Below are 21,841 nucleotides of genomic sequence, written 5' to 3'. Positions count from 1 at the left end.
TTGAAACATTTTGGCATATAGCTAGGGAAAAAAATTAATACCTGCTTAAACAGAAAACAAGCTACATATTATGAAAATTTCTGATACAAAATTTTCTTTCTTCTTGGTATAAGAAAATATTCATATGTTTGTTATTTATCAAGTTCATAATAATTAACAAATTTTTTTTAAAAAACAAAAATATATATCTTTTTAAAATTCACTTAAAATAGTCTTACCTTGTTTATAACTTCCAGCATTACCAGGAAGAAAAAGAACTGGAATCCCTGACAACAAGAGATTTTTATTTTCTTGGGCATAGCTCCCTTCTCCATATAAATACAACTCATAAGATGGATACTGTCTGGTCAGTTTGTGCGGAAGGTTGATTTTCTGTGAAAAGAAGTATTTTAACCACATTTTAAATTCTCTAAAGAATTCAATTCATTGAATACTAAGAAAATCCACTAACTACCACAGCAATGCACTAATAGAATTAAGGTGGGTTAACAAAATCAACAAAATAATACATCATTAATCCTTTCTTCCCTTTCTGAAGTGTAATTCAGATCCCCAAATACTTATCCATGGATAAACAGATGGATCTGCTACCTAATTTTTAAAAAATCTAATTATTTATGACCTCAGCAAATACATTTGTGAGGAAATCCTCCATTTCTTACACAAAAGAGTCAAGAGATTAGCTTTTGTTCTGACTTTAAAGACCATGTGTACATTTTATTAGCTATTACTAATATGAGCAGTTTACATTGCTGTATTTTGACTTGGTTATTATTTCAAACAGGAAAAGTTTCAACATAGGATTTATATCCTATATATCTATCACTGTTCAAAGAACATAAAGGCCAGCATACTACGGTAGATTTAGAGCTGCATTAAAGTCCCACTTCTTACATCAGTTGATTGTATGATTCTAAGCAGTCATTGAACTTTAATGACCTAAACAACTAAGGATCAAAAATTCCAATATACACTGTATTGACAGTCTCCTCAATAAGAAGTTTCCTATGTCAATAGAAATCACAAGTCCACTGCTTAACTCAAGTAGCACTACATACCATCACAAAATAGCTTAAGTTATTTGCTCTACAGTTCTAATGCAATTCAATAAAACACTTGTGAATCTATTATGTGCAAGATATCATGGTACGTCCTGAGACTACACAGACAAAAATGAAAATCCTTGTCCTCAAGAAGTTGATGTTCCACCTCAGCCATCTTGTTGAATCTACAATGCTCATGTTCCATGTTCTAGTTGATGTTCCACCTCAGCCATCTTGTTGAATCTACAATGCTCATGTTCCATGTTCTAATATACCCAGCCAGTTCAAGTCATGATTCAACTTCCATCCCATTCATATTCTTGCCATCTGCCACCTTGGGGCTTTGCACAGATCACTCCAGCCCCACCCCATCCCAACCTCCTTTCTCTGGAAACTGTAATCAAATCCATACTGCCATTGCTACTTTAAATTATGTCTCTTATCCCAGGGACCTTTCAATCCAAAACACTACTCTCCAAGTTGTCTCCCCTATTACAATGTACACTATTTGAGGGCATAGATACTTATTTTTGAATTTTAACCCTACCCCTGAGCACTTTGGCACACTTAATAAATGCTTACTAAAAATAAATGCTAATAAATGTTTCTCATTTATTCATTCGTGGTGTCTACCAACAGTGTCATTCATGGAAGAGGGGTTATAAGATACAGATTGGTAGAGAAAGTGGTGAGTCAGTTACACAGTAAGAAAAAAAAGAATAACAGGTGAACAATCCCTGTATTGTATTCATTCTCAGAAGATATCACAAAACAATATCACTTGGACACATAAGAAATTTATGCTTTTCTACTAATTTAAAAACTAGTGTTATCAAAGAAGCAAACGTGTAGACTATACATATCTACAGGATAGTAATTGTTAACTGTTCTGTAAGACTGTGGCATACAGCTGACTTTAGCAATGTCATCTTGAAACCAAAATAGGGGTTAACTATAGAAACTGGAATGAAAAAAAATACAGAAACTGTCTGAATATACTAATATCAAATTATCTAATTCATGTCAGTTATTAAATATAATTTCTGTTGAAAAAATATCCTTAACTATAGAATTTCTAATTGATGTACACTATATCTGGTTCACCTTTTTCACCAATCCCATGACAGAATTAGCAGTGATTTTATTACTTAATCTTTTTTTATCAGAGAATTTTGAGAATGTGAGAAGATTCCCTTTAGTTTGTTAATTGTTTTAAAAATTGAGTCATTTCAAGACTTTTATTATTTAATAGATATCCAAAGAATTGAAGATACTTTTATTCTTTCTTCCTAAGATGATTATATCAAATCAAATCAAATAATAGCATCAAAAAGAATGCCAAAGTGAATGTAATCCAGTAATCTGATATTTTGCTGTGTAAAAAGTTGTTGGCTTTCAAGTCGTATAGGTTCATTTTATATATATAATATATATATTATATATATATATTATATATGTTTTATACTACACATTTGTTCAAAAAAACTACTTTTAAAAAAGTTAGGTGAGAAGATGGTGACAAGAACAGATCGTGTCACATAAAACTTACAAGCTAAGGACTCTAACTACATTTCCGAGAGACAGAACCCACAGAGGGACCCAGTGAGCCAGTTCTCCTGCTCAAGGTGACCTGGAAAAGAGCAGAAAGGCTCTGCTCCCCGGGGTCCACCAGAAGGGTGGCCTGCCAGAGTGAAAGAACTTCAGCCTCCCTGAGGCAGCCCCAGGGCGCTGGGAGGAGGGGCTCACAGCAGCTGGGGAATCTCCTGAGCTACACCCCGGGAGCACCTGGCACAAAGTAGGGGAACAACAGGGGACCTTTGCCAGAGCGAGCACCTGAAGTGTGCCCTCAGGGCACACAGCAAGCAGCTTGGCCAGCACAGCCTAGTTCCAGGAAACATAAGGAGGCTGAGCAGGTAAGCAGGATCCCCCAGGGCATGAGCCCACTGAGCTGAGGGAGGGGAGTGAAGAGAGACTGCAGAGCTCTGTCCTCTGCCTCTGGGGCTCTGACCACATTCAGATCCTGATCACAGTCTAGGCCCCCCCATAGAACAGCAGGGCCCCCCCACCACAGCCCCGTGGCAGAGGGGGGGCACTTATGGTCATTCACAGACCAGGAGGGAGGACAAAGCCTCACACATTGAGATCCTTGTGGGAGTGCCCCAAAAGCTCAGGAAGCACCCCAAAACCAGGCTCAGGCTGGGAAAATGAGCAAACAGAGAAAAAAGAGGAACACCATTGAGAAATATTTTGCAAATGAGCCCAAGAAGGATCAAAATACTCAGTCTGAAGATGAGGAAGCACAAGCTCCTGCATCTAAAGACTCCAAGAAAAACAGAAATTGGGCTCAAGCTATGACAGAGCTCAAAAAAGACTTTGAAAATCAAATGAGGGAGTTAGAAGAAAAACTGGGAAAAGAAATGAGAGAGATGCAGGAAAAACATGAAAATGAAGTCAGCAGCCTAGTCAAGGAAATCCAAAAAAATGCTGAAGAAAATAGCATGCTAAAAACCAGCTTAGGTCAAATGGATAAAACAGTTCAAAAAGTTATTGAGGAGAAGAATGCTTTAAAAAGCAGAATTGGCCAGATGGAAAAAGAGATAAGAAAACTCTCTGAGGAGAACAAATCCTTCAGACAAAGAATAGAAGTCAGGGAGATTGATGAATTTACCAGAAATCAGGAATCAATACTTCAAAACTAAAAAAATGAAAAATTAGAAGACAATGTGAAATATCTCATTGAAAAAAACAACTGATATGGAAAACAGACTTAAGAAAGATAATTTAAAAATTATTGGAATAACTGAAAGTCATAATCAGGAAAAGAGCCTTGGCATCATTTTCAAAGAATTACTACAGGAAAATTGCCCTGATATCCTAGAAGCAGAGGGCAAAATAGAAATGGAGAGAATCCACCAATCCCCTCGAGAAAGAGATCCCAGAAAATCAACCTCTAGGAATATTATAGCCAAGTTCCAGAACTCCCAAGTCAAAGAGAAAATATTACAAACAGCCAGAAGGACACAGTTCAAATATCGTGAAGCTACAGTCAGGATCTCACAGGACTTAGCAGCAACTACATTGGAAGCTCGTAGGGCTTGGAATATAATATCCTGGAAGGCAAAAGAGCTTAGAATGCAACCAAGAATCAACTACCCAGCAAGGCTTAATGTCCTCTTCCAGGGGAAAAAGATGGATTTTCAGTGAACCAGGGGAATTTCAAATGTTCCTGTTGGAATGGCCAGAGCTGAACAGAAGGTTTGATCTTCAAATACAGGACTCAGGTGAAGCACAGAAATTGGAGGAGAAGGGGAAAATATGAGGGACTTAATGATGATGAACTGCATGTATTCCTGCATAGAAAAATGACACTGATAATACTCATATGAACCTTCTCAGTTAATAGAGCAGGTAGAGGGAGCTTTTATAGTTGAAGTATAGGAGAAAGCTAAATTTGAAGATAAAATATGGTATAAAAATGGAGTCAATAGAAAAAAGGGGAAATGTAATGGGAGAAAGAAAAAGGAGAGGGGGAATAGGCCAAGATATTTCATATAATAAGATTTTTCTTTATTACAATGAGCTATTGCAATGATATGGAAGGGGGGGAAGGGCAAGGGGGAATAAGGGAATCTTTGCTCTCATCAGAGGTGGCTAGGAGAGGAAACAGCATATATACTCAATGGCGTATAGACATCTGGAGTAAGAAGTGGGGGGACAGGGGGAAGGGGGAGATGTGAGTAATGGAGGAGAGGATGGACCATGCAGGGAGAGTGGTCAGATATAACACATTTTCTTTTTTACTTCTTACAAGGGGCTGGGATTGGATGGCCTGTCTGGGACCATAGGGCCAGGTGGATGCTGGGCCTGAGGAGTGGTATGGGGGCTCAGGGCCTCTTGGCCCCAGAGCCGGGGATCTGTCTGCTGCGCCACTCACCTACCCTACAGCAGAGTTAGAGTGAAAGGAGAGAGAAAATATAGTACATGGTAGTGGAGAAATACGAAAGGAGGGAATATGGAAGTAACTTTTGCCATGGACTTATCATAAAGAATGTGATCCACCTGCGACAGAGTTGTTGGTGTTGGAACAAAGACTTAAGCACATTTATTATTATTATTATCATCATCATTATTATTTTGGGGGGGGTGCAGGGCAAATGGGGCTGGGTGGCCTGCCTGGGGCCACATAGCAGGGTGATAGTTGGGTGTCTGAGGATGGATTTGGACCCGGGTTCTCCTGGCTCAAGGGCCAATGCTCTGTCTGCCACCCAGCCACCCCTACTACTATTATTACTATTTTATTTTATTTTGGGTCTTTTTTTCTTTTTCTTTTTTTTTGGTTTTTCAGGGCAGTGGGGTTCAGGTGGCTTGCATGTCACACAGCTGAGTAATTGTTGGGTGTACGGGCCCAGATGTGGGCTTGGGTACTCATGGCAGGACTGGTGCTCCATCCATTAAACCACCTGGCCATACCTACAATTATTACTATTATTTTTTTTAATTTTAATTTTTTTCTCTCCCCTTTACTTTATCGCTCAAGCAAGTCTATATTTATGGGGGGGAGGGGGTATTTCATTTACTCTTAAACAAGAATATTTTATTAATGTAAAAATACATTATCTGTACAAAATTAGAATATTAAATTTAAAAAAAAAGTTAGGTGAGGGGGCAGCTAGGTGGTGCAGAGGACAGAGAACCAGCCCTGGATAATTGCCTTGCTGTGTGACCTTGGACAAGTCACTTAACTCCATTGCCTTAAATATTTTTTTTTGCAAGGCAGTGGGGTTAAGTGGCTTGCCAAGGCCACACAGCTAGGTAATTATTAAGTGTCTGAGGCCGGATTTGAACTCAGGTACTCCTGACTCCAGGGCCAGTGCTCTATTCACTGAGCCACCTAGCTGCCCCCAATAAATAAAATTTTTAAAAAGTTAGGTGTTTACTTTCTGAATGAGAATATGAATGAGAATCATAAAGTATGAAAAGCTATGGAGAAATTAATCTGAAGCACTAGAGAAAATATTTCCATGAAATTATTAAGTATTGAAGTGTGGTCTCCAATAGAGATTTAATTCTTTTAAACCTTAATCAACATCACTTGAGAATGAAATATTTGATGCAAATTTTCAAATATAATAATGTAATTTCACAGAACAAGTCTACCCATCTGACAATCCCCTTACTGCTGTTAAAGATAAAACCATAACTTCTCAATCTTTTTGCTTAGTTAAATCCAAAAAGTAGAAAGAAGTCTGTGCTGGGTTGCTATATAGCACACACTAAATATTTGTGAATAAATGAGGAAGAAAGGAAACAAAAGCTACAGGTTACAATATGACAGGTTTAAAATATCTATAAATATGTAGCCTAAATAACCCAAGTCAAGTCTAATTAATCCAATCAGAAAAGTAGACATAAAGGAATATATATTAGAAATCTTTGATATTAGATAATATTAGAAATTAAATATCTTTGATATTAGAAAAATAATTTGTCCACAAATTCCATTTTTGCAAATAGCTTCAACTTCCTTTACTGACATTTAGCTTTAAATAAAGGCAAGTCAACCTGAATGATTTGAGTCTCATTTACCTTTCTTGCACCTAACTATTAAGATAGCTGGTAGGAAACTAGTACCTGGTTCACCATATTCATCTCCTCTCCAACCCTTACCCTTTTATTAAGGGACTTTAATATTCATATAATCCCTCAATTACTAATTTCCCAATTCCTCAGACCAAAATTCATTCCTTCACTCTTTCTCAGTCACACATAGGGAAGCACCAGACCTGAAATCAATAGGACCTGATAGACCCACAAGTATTCTGCTTCCCTAATTAGAAACTCTGAGATTCTCCTATCTGACCCATTCCTGAATAATCCCTCCCCTCCTAAATCTGGTATATCTCATAAAGATCTCCAATTCCTTCACCCATCAGTATTTTCTCAAGACTTTCTTCCCTAGGGGTGGCTAGGTGGCGCAGTGGATAGAGCACTGGCCCTGGAGTCAGGAGTATCTGAGTTCAAATACGGCCTCAGACACTTAATAATTGCCTAGCTGTGTGACCTTGGGCAAGTCACTTAAATCCATTGCCTAAAATTTAAAAAAAAACTTTCTTCCCTCTCTAACTTCAACATAATAACTCCAATCTATACTATACTGCTTTTGACTCTCTTATCATTAAACTTTTTTTATATTGCCAAACTTCAGCCCTGGGTTATTCCTACCTGTTTTCTATCGTAAACTTCTTTTCCCTCTCTCCATCTGCTCCTATTCCTGGCCCTCAATTCAGCAAAGCAGTCTCTCTATATTCCTCCCTGACTGATTTCCTATCTCATTTCCCATTGAAGTTATAACAAATTTTTTTCTCAAATCTTCCCCATTATTTTTCTCTCCCTCTCTGAAGACTTCACCTCTTATTTTATAAAGAAAGTTGAAGTCATTTGATATGAGCTTTCTAGTCTCCTATTTTTCATCTGTATTAAACTCCTTGACATTATTCCCCAGCTCTTCTTGCCAAGACCAACTTCTCTACCTGTGATCTCTTCCAAAAAACTGCATTCTGAATCATTCTCTTTCTCTCTAAACTCTGCCAATCAAGTGATTCCATCACAATTTCCTTCAAAAATGCCCAATCTCTTCAATCCTTAAAAAAATCTTCACTAGACCCTTCAAACTCTTTTTCTCTATCTCTCTTCCCATACTCAAATTCCTTCTCCCCTCCTCCTATCCTCTGCTAAAAAAAAAAAGCTACTTCCACTTTCTTTTTTCTACTAAATACTTTGAAAATCTGCTCTCTACTTCATCACTAAACTGCAACTACTCTAGCAAAGATTACCAACAATCTCTTATGAGGCCTCATTCTTCTCAATCTATCTACTGTATTTGCACTGTTAACCACCCATCTTCTCCTATTCTCTGTTTTTTGAGTTTTCATAAGACTTCTACCTCAAGATTTTTTCCTATCTGTTGGACCACTCCTTTTCTGACTCCTTTGTAATTATTATAGGGTAGCTAGTTTTGGTGCATCAGCCCTAGAGTCAGAAGAACCTGAATTCAAACCAGGCCACAGATACTTGACACTTACTGGCTGTGTGACCATGGGCAAGTCACTTAACCCTGATTGTCTCACTTCCAGATTCATCTCCAGCAGGGCTCCAAAAGAGAAAAGTGAGGTTGGTGATTGAGCACAGCACCCTCTCATTCAAATTCAATTCACTTGTTTGTCATGGCATCACCTCCCTGATGCCATAGTCTTCTTCAAGAATGAAGGTCAGATGGGGCAGCTAGGTGGTGTAGTGGATAAAGCACCGGCCCTGGAGTCAGGAGTACCTGGGTTCAAATCAGGTCTCAGACACTTAATAATTACCTAGCCGTGTGGCCTTGGGCAATCCACTTAACCCTGTTTGCCTTGCAAAAACCTTAAAAAGAAAGAAAGAAAGAAAGAAAGAAAGAAAGAAAGAAAGAAAGAAAGAAAGAAAGAAAGAAAGAAGGTCAGAGGGGTGGCTAGGTGGCGCAGTGGATAAAGCACTGGCCCTGGATTCAGGAGTACCTGGGTTCAAACCAGTCTCAGACACTTAATAATTACCTAGCTGTGCGGCCTTGGGGGCAAGCCACTTAACCCCATTTGCCTTGAAAAAAAAATTTTAAAAATATTCTATCATACTGAGAAATTTATAGGGGCGGCTAGGTGGCACAGTGGATAAAGCACCGGCCCTGGGGTCAGGAGTACCTGGGTTCAAATTCGGTCTCAGACACTTAATAATTACCTAGCTGTGTGGCCTTGGGCAAGCCACTTAACCCCATTTGCCTGGCAAAAAAAAAACAAAACAAAAAAAAAAAAGAAAGAATGAAGGTCAGACCAAAACTAAACTACTTGTTTAGTGCCTACCAATCAAAATTCCAAAAAGATTAATGAGTTAGAAAAAATTGTAAGTAAATTCATATGGGGAAATAAAAAGTCAAGAATTTCTATGGATTCAATGAAAAAAAAGTACAAAAGAAGGTGGCTTAACCTTACCAGATCTAAAAGTATATTATAAAGCATCAGTCATAAAACTGTCTGGTATTGGTTAAGAAATAGAGTGGCAGATCAGTGGAATAGATTAGGTGTAATAACAGGAAATGATTATAGTAATCTGCTATTTGATAAACCCAAAGAGTCCAACTATTGGGATAAAAACTCTCTTTGATAAAAAAAACTGTTGGGAAAATTGGAAGTTAGTGTGGAGGAAACTTCCATTAGACCAACACCTCACACCCTACACCAAGATAAAAGCAAAACAGATACAGGATTTAGACAAAAAAAAAAAACCAATATTATAAGCAAACTACAAAATCAAGGAATAATATACCTGTCAGATCTATGGAAAGGGAAGCAGTTTATGACCAAGGAAGAGATGGAGAACATCATTCAAAACAAACTAGATAATTTTGATTACATTAAATTAAAAGGCTTTTGCACAGACAAACCCACTGTAACCAAGATAAAAAGAAATGTAGTAAATTGGGAAACAATTTTTACAAGTAGTATTTCTGACAAAGGACTCATTTCTAAAATATACAGAGAACTGAGTCGAATTTTCAAAAAAACAAGCCATTCCCCAATTGACAAATGGTCAAAGGATAGGCAAAGGCAATTTACAGATGAGGAAATCAAAACAATCTATAGTCATATGAAAAACTGCTCTAAATAACTACTTATAAGAGAAATTTAAATTAATGCATCTCTGAGGTATCACCTCACACCTCTCAGACTGGCCAGTATGACCAGAAAGGGCAATGATCGATGTTGAAAGGGATGTGGGAAATTGGGGACACTAATGCATTGCTGGTGGAGCTGTGAACTCATCCAGCCTTTCTGGAGAGCAATTTGGAATTATGCCCAAAGGGCAATAAAATGAAAAAAGGTAAAAATATCACTTGTACAAAAATATTCTTAGCAGTCCTGTTTGTGGTGGCAAAGAATTAGAAATTAAGTAAATGCCCTTCAAAAGGGGAATGGCTTAACAAACTGTGGTATATGTGTGTCATGGAACATTACTGTTCTATTAGAACAATTAGAGCATGAACTGATGCTGAGTGAGATGAACAGAACCAGAAAAACATCATACACCCTAACAGCAACATGGTGGTGACGATCAACCTTGATGGACTTGCTCGTTCCATCAGTGCAACAATCAGGGAAAATTTGGGGCTATCTGGGATGGAGAATACCATCTGTATCCACAGAAAGAATTGTGGAGTTTGAACAAAGATCAAAGACTATTACCTTCAATTTTGGGGGAAAAAACTCATTATCTTATTAGGTAATTTTGCTCTTATACTTTATTTTTCTTCCATAAGGATAGGATTTCTCTCTCATCACATTCAACTTAGAGCAATGTATACCATGGAAACAATGTAAGAGACTGCCTTCTGTGGGGGGTGGGGGTAGGGAAGCAAGAATAGGGGAAAAATTGTAAAACTCAAAATAAATAAAATCTTTCTTAAAAAAAAAATAGCTCCAGGGGCGGCTAGGTGGCACAGTGGATAAAACACCAGCCCTGCAGTCAGGAGTACCTGGGTTCAAATCCGGTCTCAGACACTTAAGAATTACCTAGCTGTGTGGCCTTGGGCAAGCCACTTAACCCCATTTGCCTTGCAAAAACCTAAAAAAAAATGTTCAAAAAAATAGCTCCAGCAGCTTTCTCCATGGTGGCAAAAAATGAGAAATTGAGGGGATGATGGTCAAATGTAAAATGAATAATCAAGTCAGAGCATATAATTGTGATGGAATACTACATGTTATACAAAATGATGAAGAGGATAATTTCTGAAACCCTGGTCAGACACATACAAACTGATACAATCAAGTGAGCAGAGCCAGAAGAAAATTGTACACAGCAAGAGTTGCATTTTAATGATGATCAACTGTGAAAAACTAAACTATTCTTGAAGAACAAAAAACCCCTTTATATCAATCTATTTAATGTTCAAATGAATTAAACTGATAAAAACATCAAAAAAAAAAAGAATGAAGGACAACTGGGGCAGCTAGGTGGCACAATGGATAGAGCACCTCCTGTAGTCAGGAGGACCCAACTGCAAATCCAGCTTCGGACACTTAATAACCTAGCTGTGTCCGTGGGCAAGTCACTTAACCCCATTGCCTTGCAAAAAAAGAAAAGAAAGAGAGAGAAGAGAAGAGAAGAGAAGAGAAGAGAAGAGAAGAGAAGAGAAGAGAAGAGAAGAGAAGAGAAGAGAAGAGAAGAGAAGAGAAGAGAAGAGAAGAGAAGGACAAAAAATAATAACTGTCTAATCTAGATTATGGATGTTTCTTAAGGTTCTCTCCTGGGCTTTCTTTAATTGACTCTCTACACTCTTTCTTGTAAACTTTCTAGTTAACTTGTTAATTAATTCCTATAGATTTAACTATCCTCTTAAAGCAGATGACTCACTGTCCTCTGGTCTCTTTGCCTCAGGAGATTCCCAGGAAGACCTACAGCAGTAAAATATGGCACTCAGAGTCTTTGGCCTCTATCTTCACATAGAGTCTTCTCTAGTGCTCCAAAGGCAGATCCCAGATCAGAGCCATCTCAAATTAGAAGTTCCTACCTCCTGTCCAAAGATCCTCAAAACAAACCTCCACCCACCCTTTCCTGCTGTGAGGGCCTGTGGGCCTTACTGGATCCATGGAACACATAAGCAGCTGCCATGAGATTGGACCAAGTGGGAGACCTTGAACAGTATAATAATCTACCTCCCTCAAGGAATCTTTCTCTAATCATCAATATTTTTTATGATTGTTCCTCAGTGGTTGGCACTGTTCCTCAATGGTTGATATCTTCCCAATCCCCTATATTCTCCTTATTCCAAGAATTCTGAACACCAAGGTACAGATGTACAAATCCCATTCTCCATCTTCCAATACCTACTTGCTTACTCCCATTCCCCTCAACCCTGTAGCTCAAATGTTCCACTCCAAATATTTGTTCCTTCCAATCCATTCTCTGAAATACCTGCTTTCAATCTTAAACTTTTTCTTCTCAATCTCTCCACCTTTTGGTTTTTGCTGAGACCTAGTTTCCAATGCTCCAGTTTCTGTTCACTCATACCCTAAACTCACTGGTTACGGTGGGAGAGTCAGACCACTCTTTACTGCTTGCTATCATTTCTAGACTCTCCCTCTCTCATTACCATATAGTAAATAACCTCTCATTTGTAGTTCATTCAAAAGAAAATTTATCACCCAACTGAGGCTTTGGCAGCTATTACCTTTGTTGTTCTTCAGTCCTTTCAGTCATGTACAATTCTTTATGATCCCATTTGAGGTTTTCTTGACAAAGATACTGGAGAGGTTTGCCATTTCCTTCTCCAACTCACTTTATGGATGAGGAAACTGAGGCAAACAGGGATAAATGACTTGCCCAGGTTCACACAGTTAGTGTCTGAGGTGACATTTGAATTCAGATCTTCCTATCTCCAGTCTGGATCCACTGTGCCATCAAGCTAAGCATCATAAGCATCATGCAACAAACTTCAGTGACTCCCATCTCCACCAGTAGTATCAAATATACAATCCTTTGTTAGGTGTTTAAAGCCCTGCATAACGTAAACCCTTCCTGCCCTTCTAATGTTACATCCTACCCTTACCACATATTCTGAAATCTGTGACACTGACCTTCTTACAGTTTTCTCTTGCACATGACTATTCATTTCCCAGGCTGTTCCATATGCTTCCAATGTTCTTCATCCTCATCTCCACCTCCTGGCTTCCTTTAGATTTCTGCTATAGCACCACCTTCTTCAAGAAGCATTTCCTGCTCTCTTCCTTGTTTTCCTTTCCTTTCACTTGGCCAAAGTTGCTGCCAAGATCTGTCAATTTGACCCCTGCAGGATCTCTTGACTATCTATGCCCCCTTTTCTCCTCTGACATGACTCTTTGGTACAGGTCCTTACCACCTCGTGCCTGGATTACTGCAATAGCCTGCTGGAGGGTCAGCCTGCCTCAACCACCTCCCTCCTCTTACCCATTCTTCATTCAGCTACTAAAGTGATTTTTCTAAAATGCAGATCTGATCATGTCACTAATTTCTAGTGACTTCTGTTGCCTCCGGGATTATTATAAAGTGGCATTCAAAATCTTTCTTAAGTTAGCCACTCTATTACCTTTCCAGTCTTCCTTTTTTTTCCTTTGGTTTTGCAAGGCAATGGGACTAAATGACTTGCCCAAGGTCACATAGCTAAGTAAGTATTAAGTGTCTGAGGTCACATTTGAACTCGGGTCCTCCTGACTCCAGGGTTGGTGCTTTATCCCCATCACCACCTAGCCATTCCCCTTTCTAGTCTTCTTATACCTCACTCTTCAAGTACTCTTCAATCAAGTGACACTGACTTCCTTTTTGTTCCACAAATAAAACATCCATCTCTTGACTCTGACCATTCTGTCTGGCTATTCCTCATACCTGGAATGCTCTCCCTCCTGTGTTCAAACTCCTGGTTGCTCTGGTTTCCTTCAAGCCCCAACTAAAATTCTACCTTCTGCAGGATGGATAACATAGTTAAGTAAATTAAAAAATGAAAATTATCCAGAACTATTAGAATCAGAGGTTAATATAAACAATCGAACTATTAGAATCAGAGGTTAATATAAACAATCCACTGGTCACCTTCAAAAAGAAACCCCAAAGTGAAAATTTCTTGGAATTTCACAACAAAAATTCAAAGCTTTTAGGTCAAAGAAAAAATATTACAAGCGATCAGAAAGAAGGAGTTCAAATTCTAAGAACCAAAATAGGAAATACACAAGAATCAGTAGCTGCCATTCTTTTTTTGGGGGGGGGGGGCTGCAAGGCAAATGGGGGGTTAAGTGGCTTGCCCAAGGCCACACAGCTAGGTAATTATTAAGTGTCTGAGGCTGGATTTGAACTCAGATACTCCTGACTCCAGGGCCAGTGCTCTATCCATTGCATCACCTAGCCGCCCCTAGTAGCTGCCATTCTAAAGGAGAAGAGAGTTTTAAAATGAGATTACAAAATTCAAGAAATAAATGTTTATACCAAAGGAGAACCTAACTGGTCTGCTATTTTACAGGTGGGTAAAAATGGGATTTTTAATGGAACAGGGATTTTTCAAGCATTCCTGATGAAAAGAACAGGACTGTTTAAACATTTGGAAATGGAAATGAAGGTGCTAAGAGAACATAGTAAGTGAACAAAATCATATAAAAGCAGGAAATATGAAAGGATAAACTTTATATGTTAGTAAAATAAGAAATAAATATCTCCTCATAATTCTAATATTTTTAAGGATCAGATAAAAATGACAAAGGATCTATAAGTAGTTTTGTCTTTTTTTTAATGATCTTCAGAAAAAATGGAAACAGAAGAGATGGGAGACCAGGAGATAATGAGAGGAAAGAAAGAGGCAAGAAGAGGAGAGAAATCACTATTGCATAAAAGATTACATAGCCATGGAAGCAGAAATAAGGAGAATGAGAATCCCATGAATCTCACTTTTATCTGAATCAGATAAAGGAAGATTGACAGTTACAAACATATATACCCACAAATGATCTTGATATAGAAATATATTAAAATCAAAAAGGAAAACCAGAAAAAGATTAAGAGAGGGAGAAGGAAGGGTAAGGCAATAGATAAGTTAAACATTCATGAATATTGCAGAAAGAAACAAGAGGATAAAAGGTAAAGGGGGAAAAAAGTTGTAAATCCTAAGATGAGAGACAGGTTAAAAAAGCAAAAAAATAAAAAAGCTGTAACTGAGAGGAAATAAGTTGTTTCCTTTAGAAGATCATGAGGATCAGGCAAATTCTCTTCTATCATCTTTTTGGGTAAATAAGAAGGCAAAAATAAAGAAAAGGGGAAATACAAGAAAAAAAGTGAAAATTTAAAAAACAATAATGAACTCAAAAAATGGAATAGTGTCACTATGCAATAGAAAGTTGAATCTGACAATATATTGTTTAGAAGAAACAGACTTGAAACACAAAAACTCACATTGTGTTAAAATGAAGGAAGGGCAGGAGCAAAAACTGCCCTACTTCAGCTAATTAAAAAAAAGCAGAAATAATGAAAATTAAAGATATTAATAAAACTGAAAGGAAAATTACCACTGAGGTAAAAATTAGGAACTATTTTTTAAAAATAATAAAATACATGACATTAACTAGCCTGACTAAAAAAAAGAGTAAAAACTAAATACAGTATCAGAAATGAGAAAACTTAAAATTAAAGAACAAATGAAATTATTAGAAACTCTTTTACCAAATTATATGCTAACCAAACTCAAACTTAAAAAAAATATAAAATGCCCAAATGAACAAGAGATGAAACAGGTGATTTAAATAATCCAATTTAAAAAAAATAAATTGGACAAATAATAAATGAATTCTCAAAGGTAAAAAACTACTGGACCAGATGGAATCACAAGTGAATTGTATCAATTAATTGTGATACTACACAATAATAATAATAATTAAAATTTCTGGTCTACACAATAATAAAAAGAAAAAGAAAAAAAGAAAATATCTCAATTTCTTTATTTGATACAAATATCCCTAAAGAACACTGATACAAATAAAATGTAGCAAGTAAGTTACAACTTATTAGAAAGAGTATACCATTTGACCAGTTTGTTTAGACCAGGAATGCAGGATTGGTTCAACATAAAAAAGAAAAGAAATATAATAAATCATGTTAACACCATAAATCATTAAAACTCTCTAATAATATCATTAGCTTCTAAAAAACTTTTGACAAAACTGAACATTCATTTCAATTAAAAACTTTAAAAATCATGAGAATAAAGGGACTTTTCCTTGATAATCTCATATTTCCATATATATATTGTTTGACATATGTGAAAAATATCTCTCCCATTAAACTAAGTTCCCTGAGAACAAGGATTAGTTTTGCCCAGGTCTACCAAGCCTAGAATAAATTCTGACAGAATTAATGACTAATATAATAATTATCATTAAGAATTAGAGAAGGACCAATGGTAAGCATGTAGTCTGAGATTGTGGAAGAATAAATGTTAGCTCAACTTGAAAAAAATAGGGAAAGATGAGCTTGATTTAATTCCTGGAAAAATTCTAGATCATTTGGAAAAGAATCAACTAATAAAACTAATTTATTTTTTAAACATAAGTAATGAACTGATATAACAAGGAAATGCTATAAATTAATTTGAGCAAAACATCTGACAAAGTCTTTGATGCTGTCCTTTGAAAAATAGAGATATAGGCAAAACAACAGATGAATTCAAATTTAACAGGTCAGTGTCAGCTTAGAAGGGGATCTCCAGTGGAGTATCATAAAGTCTTGTTTTTTTCCTTGTAAAAATTATTAATGGCTTTTATCAATGCTTATCAAATTGGTAGATGAAACATTAGGTAAAATTATCATGATTCAAATAAAAAGCTAGAACAGTGATCAAACATAACATAATGAAACTTACTAGACATAAAGTCTTACCCTTGGGTTAAAGAAAATTGACAAGAATTCACTGGAAAGGCATAGTTGGAAAGCAGTTTGCTGAAGAAGTTCTCACCTGTGGTTCCAAGAAGAGATGCCAATGGACTATACCCTTCAGTAAACTGTCTCACAGATAGGCTAAACGAGGTTGAGGGTAACCAACAAGCCTCAAGTATGTCCATGAGTTAAGGGGGTATCTACCCCAAGATATGAAGACATTCCTGGGCAGAATGTGTGGATGAGAACAAATTTTTTCCATAACCATCAAGGCATCTGAAGCAGAAGCCATAGAGCACTTAGAGCCTTATCAGGCATAAAAGTTATTACCAAGGTATCCTAGACCATCTCTAGTCATCTTGACTTCTGTCCGGACATCTGCTTGGACTTTGATGACTCAGGAAGAAGGCTCACAATTTTGTGCAACTCTACCTCACTTTAATCCAATTCACACACAAATCAAGATATTACCAATGATGTCATTGGCTATCTTTGAAAACAAAGGATGAACAAGGATAATAAACTTAATTTGAGTCAAGAGTGTGATATGGCAAGCAAAAAAGTTAATTCAATCTTAGGTTACATTAAAAGGGGAAGCGATTTCAGGAATGAGGAGTGATAGTCCTGTTGTATTCTGGTCTGTCATAGTGCAGAGTACAGATTTCTGTTCAGGGTACCACGTTTCAAGACAGAAACCGATAACCTGGAGCAAGTGTAGATGGGAATAATGAGGATGGTGAAGGAACTCAAATTTATGCTAAAGGAGAGCAAGAAAGGATTGGAGCACAGCAAGAAAACAGAAATTAAAAGTGAGAGAAAGATACATGATCAATGCCTTAAAGTTTTTGAGAGTCTACATAATGTACAAGGGGTTTAAAACTTGTTCTGCTTGGTCCAACATAGCAGAACAAGTAATAAAGGGTAGAACGTGCAATGAACTTAAAATTAAGGTCTTACAATGAGAAAAATGAGCAATCAGAGCTATCAAAATTTGAAATAAGTTGCCTCAGGAAATAATGGGTTCCTCATCACAAGAAGAGTCTTCAAGTAAAGACTGAATAACTGCATGTCAGATACATCATAGGATAGGATTCTTTTCCAATTATGGGATGGGCTAAACAGCCATTGAGGATCCTTGCAATTCCAAAATTCTGTGATTCTGAGAAAGGGCAATTGCTTACTACTACTATTACTACAATTAAAATACCTTCATTTATTATTTGTAGTCTAAAAATAAATGGAAATTGCTACTGTTTTACAGTAATTTGATTTAAACCAAAATCATATCATAGATAATTAAGATAACCTACTTTAGCCCATTGAGATCTTCCTATTAGATTATAGGTAATAGGAAGAAAGCAATATTCAGTTAGAGAAAGGGTTATTAACTTGAGGTATTTAAATTTATTTTTAATTATATTTTAATGACTTTATTTCAATAAAATTAATTTTCTTCAATCATTTTAAAACACTAAAATGCATTTGTGCATTTTAAAACATTTTGAAAAGGGGTCCATAGAATCCATCATACTGTCAAAGGTGTTTATTATATACACACACAAAATCTAAAAACCCCTGGCTTTGAGACACAAATTAAAGCAGAACCATTTAAATAGTTGGTTAAATGTAAAAAGCAACCTTAAAATGCCAATATCTCAGTACTTTTGTGAACAAACCTAAATTTGCTATTTGCACATTCTCCTCTTTATTCCTCCTTCTACCCTCTTGAGTCAAGCAGAACTTATCCTCAAATGTTCCCATTTCATTTCTTTTGCCAATCACTACTTCAAAATCCTGATTAGCGAGCACATTAAAAATTTTAAAAACAAAAAGTAAAAAGCCATATATATTTCCACAAATTTAGTCCTCAGAAAACAGATCACCACTTTGGATGGAATAGTGTCTAGAATTGTAAACACTAGTAGGAAAGCATATAGCAAAAATATACTACTTTTCCATGACATTTCCCTGAATAAATGTGGTACTACATTCCTCCTTAATTTACCAAAATGCTATTTCAGTAATGTTTCCTATAGTTTTAGAAGCCATATGGAGGTGTTTTTCTTGGAATTATTACAGGAGTTATTTTATTGTAAAATGTAAGCCCCAGAAAAGATCTTCATTATCTAATCCAACTCCTTTTTTTAAAAACTTTTACAATTTAGGGGCGGCTAGGGGGTGTAGTGGAGTCAGGAGTACCTGGGTTCAAATCCGGTCTCAGACACGTAATAATTACCTAGCTGTGTGGCCTTGGGCAAGCCACTTAACCCCATTTGCCTTGCAAAAACTTAAAAAAATTTTTTTTTTACAATTGAGGGAATTACAGGAAGTGACCTTTGACTTTGATTTATCCAAGGTTATTTGAGATCAGGAACTAGGTTTTCTGACTCCAAATCTAATGATTTTCTTATTAAATTATAATTAAAGCTAAATAAATGTATTTTGGATAAAGATTAGGGGGAGATTCTTTAGGAATGTGTCATCTTTTTGACAATGAACCCCTGAACCATTTTACTATGAAGAATAATCCCCTGCTCTCAGAAGACCATATTTGTGAGAACATTCAGGTAGAACAGAGGAAGGGTAAGGGGGTGTGGCTAAATTGGTTAGAGAAGCAAGGCAAGGCCTTTGTTGAAATTTCATTAAAGAAAAAGACTAGTCCTTTCTTCCTTTTTCACCTTGTATCTCCAATTGTTCTGCACACAGCAGGCCATTAATAAATGCTTGAATTGAGTAGAAAAGGAATAAAAGAATGGGACAGGTGGTGCATGCAACTGGTTAGCAAGGTCGGGTTTGTTTAGGATTAACACACACGAATGCAAAAGGAGATGCAGCTTCTAAAATGCAAAAAGCATCAAGGGCGAAGCAGACCCCCTCCCCTCCCCCATCCAGTCCCGCATCCCCCATCTGCTCCTGCAAAGGCGGAAAACAATACCTTGGGGTCACCTGCACGCGCGCCCGCGCCTCTGTCTGGGCAGAAATTGGGGAAGGGGAGGGGAGGGGAGGCCGCCCCCCGTGGTCGTGCAAGGCCCGGGCCGTGACCGCGAGATACCGGGGGGCACCTGTCGGGGGGCGCGGGGGGCGGCGCCGCGATCACGTCCCAACCGGGGAGGGGGCTTCGGCTGGGCCCGGCCCAGAGGAAGGGCCCGGGCTGGGGTCTGGGCAGCGCCGCGGCAGACAGGCGGGTGCGGGGCCCGGGGGCGGGGCCGCGCTCACCTGGTACTCGGGGTACTCGAACATATAGCTCATGCTGCACTTGTTCTCTTCGTACCCGAGGAAGACATCCCACGTCCCGAGGGCCACCAGCAGCGCCAAAGCCCCGTAAAACGTCAGCGTCCAGGCTCCGGCCCACGAGGCCATCTCCTAGCCCGGCCCGGCCGGCCGACGCGCCTGGAGCCCGGGACGCCCGACGGCCGCCCGCCTCGGAGACCAGGCGGGAGCAGCGCCACTGCGCACGCGCCCCCCGCCCGCCCGCCCGGCCGTCAGCGCGCGTGCGCGGAGCCGCGGGCTGGGAGACCGCTTTTTTCTCTTTTTTCTGTGTGTGTGTGTGTGTGTGTGTGTACACAAGCCCGTGCGCGTGACCGCGTTTTTATGCCTATTTTTTTTTTCCGTCCACTTCTCCGTAAAGAGCCCCTACTAGGGGAGGAAGGGGGATGGCGGGGACTGGGTGGGCCGAGGAGGGGGCAGAAGAAATGACTGGGAGGGAAGAAAGTAAACGGGCAAGGGGGACCCCGATTCCTTAAGGCCTTCAGTTGCCTTGGAAACGCCGAGGTCATTCAGCGCCCTTCGGCCGGCCCGGGCGGGGGGCCGAGGAGCGCGTGTGCACAGAGCAGTCCCCGGGACTCACAAAAGCTGGCAACGTCCTCAGTAAAGATGGCAACCACAGGGATTGATGGATTTAAAAAACAAAACAAGAAAAGGCTCTTTTCCCCCCTTCACCCTTACTCTTCTTTGGTCTCACGATACGGGGTAGCGGTGCTGCTTCTTTCTTAGATCACACCTGAATATTCCTTCTTCCAGGAGTCGTATTTGGAAGGACTTTTGGAATTGGCCCCTCCCCCCGACTAAATTATGTTTCAGGTGAAGAAACAAACACATTGAAATGAAATTATCTCCCCAAGACTTCTCAGAAAATAAAAAGCACAGCTAAGATTCAAAACCCGGATTTGTTGTTGCACAAGTTATGCTCATTTGTGTTTTTAATTCAATTAAAATTCAGTTGTTTAATATGTAATATATATTATATATTCATCATTTATATTATTGTATATTTGTTTCTGCCTAATGTACCTGAATAAAAATCGCCTCTACAATATGCCATCATCATTTGAGAAGTCTTAACCAGGTCTCTGCTTAAATGCTTCATTTACTAATAAGAAGAAAGCCCTCATATACACCAAAAAAAATCATTTTTTGTGATAGCTGAAAAACGAAGTAGATTAAGTGAGAAATGGCTAAGCAAATTGTGGTACATGAACATAACAGGCTGTAATATGCTGCAAGAAATGATGTGATGAATACAGAGATGCATGCTTCATAGGAATATATAGATAAGCAAACTGAGGCACATAGAGGTGAAGTGACCTGCCCTTGGTCACACAGGTAGCAAAATTAAATATTTAAAGCACCTACCATGGACAAGACACTGCTAAGAAGTGTTAAAAATGCAAAAGGAAAAAAAAAAGTCTTTGCCTTTATGGAGCTTACATTCTATGAGTATTTGTTAGCTCAACAAGTATGAAAATAACATAGCACAGTGGAAAGAAAATGGAAAAAGGATTAAAGTATTACCTAGATCAAGTCTAGGTCTCTACAAAATAAGGGCTTTATTTTATTATTTATGATCTGTGATTAAACAAATGCAAAATAACTTAAAGATTGTGAAGGTACTAACCACTAAGAGTGGAAGGATATCTGTAGAAACTGGCTTGTAGGTTAGGTATTGAGGGACACTAGAGGTTTTTATCAGGTAGAAGAGAGGAAGGAATTCATTCCAGATTACGGAAGAACACCTAGGCAAAAACATGGTAATGTAAAGAAGATGGTTGTGGGGGCAGCTAGGTGATGCAATGGATAGAGCACCAGGCCCTGGAGTCAGGAGTATCTGAGCTCAAATCCAGCCTCAGACACTTAATAGTTACTTAGCTGTGTGGCCTTGGGCAAGCCACTTAACCCCCATTGCCTTGGAAAAAAAAAAAAGAAGATGGTTATGTTCAGGGAATAACTAGTGTTTGCTTGATTATGATGGAGAGTGAATGAAAGGGTAATGTGAATGAGTGGAGAATTAAATTAGAGTTATATTAATAATGAAAGTTTTAAATGCCAAGCTG

The 21,841-nt window shown here is 38.2% G+C and overlaps 1 protein-coding gene across 3 annotated transcripts in view; it reads right to left on the bottom strand.

Moving 5' to 3' along the window:
- The window catches only part of PGAP1 (post-GPI attachment to proteins inositol deacylase 1), a 105,084-nt gene extending 85,188 nt beyond the window's left edge, over positions 1 to 19,896 (bottom strand). For 2 of the 3 annotated variants that reach the window (XM_074215421.1, XM_074215422.1), the window contains exons 1-2: positions 19,728 to 19,896; positions 219 to 372 (exon numbers count right to left, since the gene is read on the bottom strand). In XM_074215421.1, coding sequence (XP_074071522.1) covers positions 219 to 372; positions 19,728 to 19,871 — 298 coding nt within the window. In that variant the 5' untranslated portion in view covers positions 19,872 to 19,896. Of the gene's footprint in view, positions 1 to 218; positions 373 to 1,058; positions 2,227 to 19,727 lie in introns of those variants that run through there. The other variant, XM_074215423.1, reaches the window with a different exon arrangement.
- Between the last annotated feature and the right edge of the window lie 1,945 nt (positions 19,897 to 21,841).

This window comes from Macrotis lagotis, chromosome 1, assembly GCF_037893015.1.
Source record: "Macrotis lagotis isolate mMagLag1 chromosome 1, bilby.v1.9.chrom.fasta, whole genome shotgun sequence".
Classification (NCBI taxonomy): domain Eukaryota; kingdom Metazoa; phylum Chordata; class Mammalia; order Peramelemorphia; family Peramelidae; genus Macrotis; species Macrotis lagotis.
This window is presented reverse-complemented; position numbering and strand designations above follow the sequence as displayed.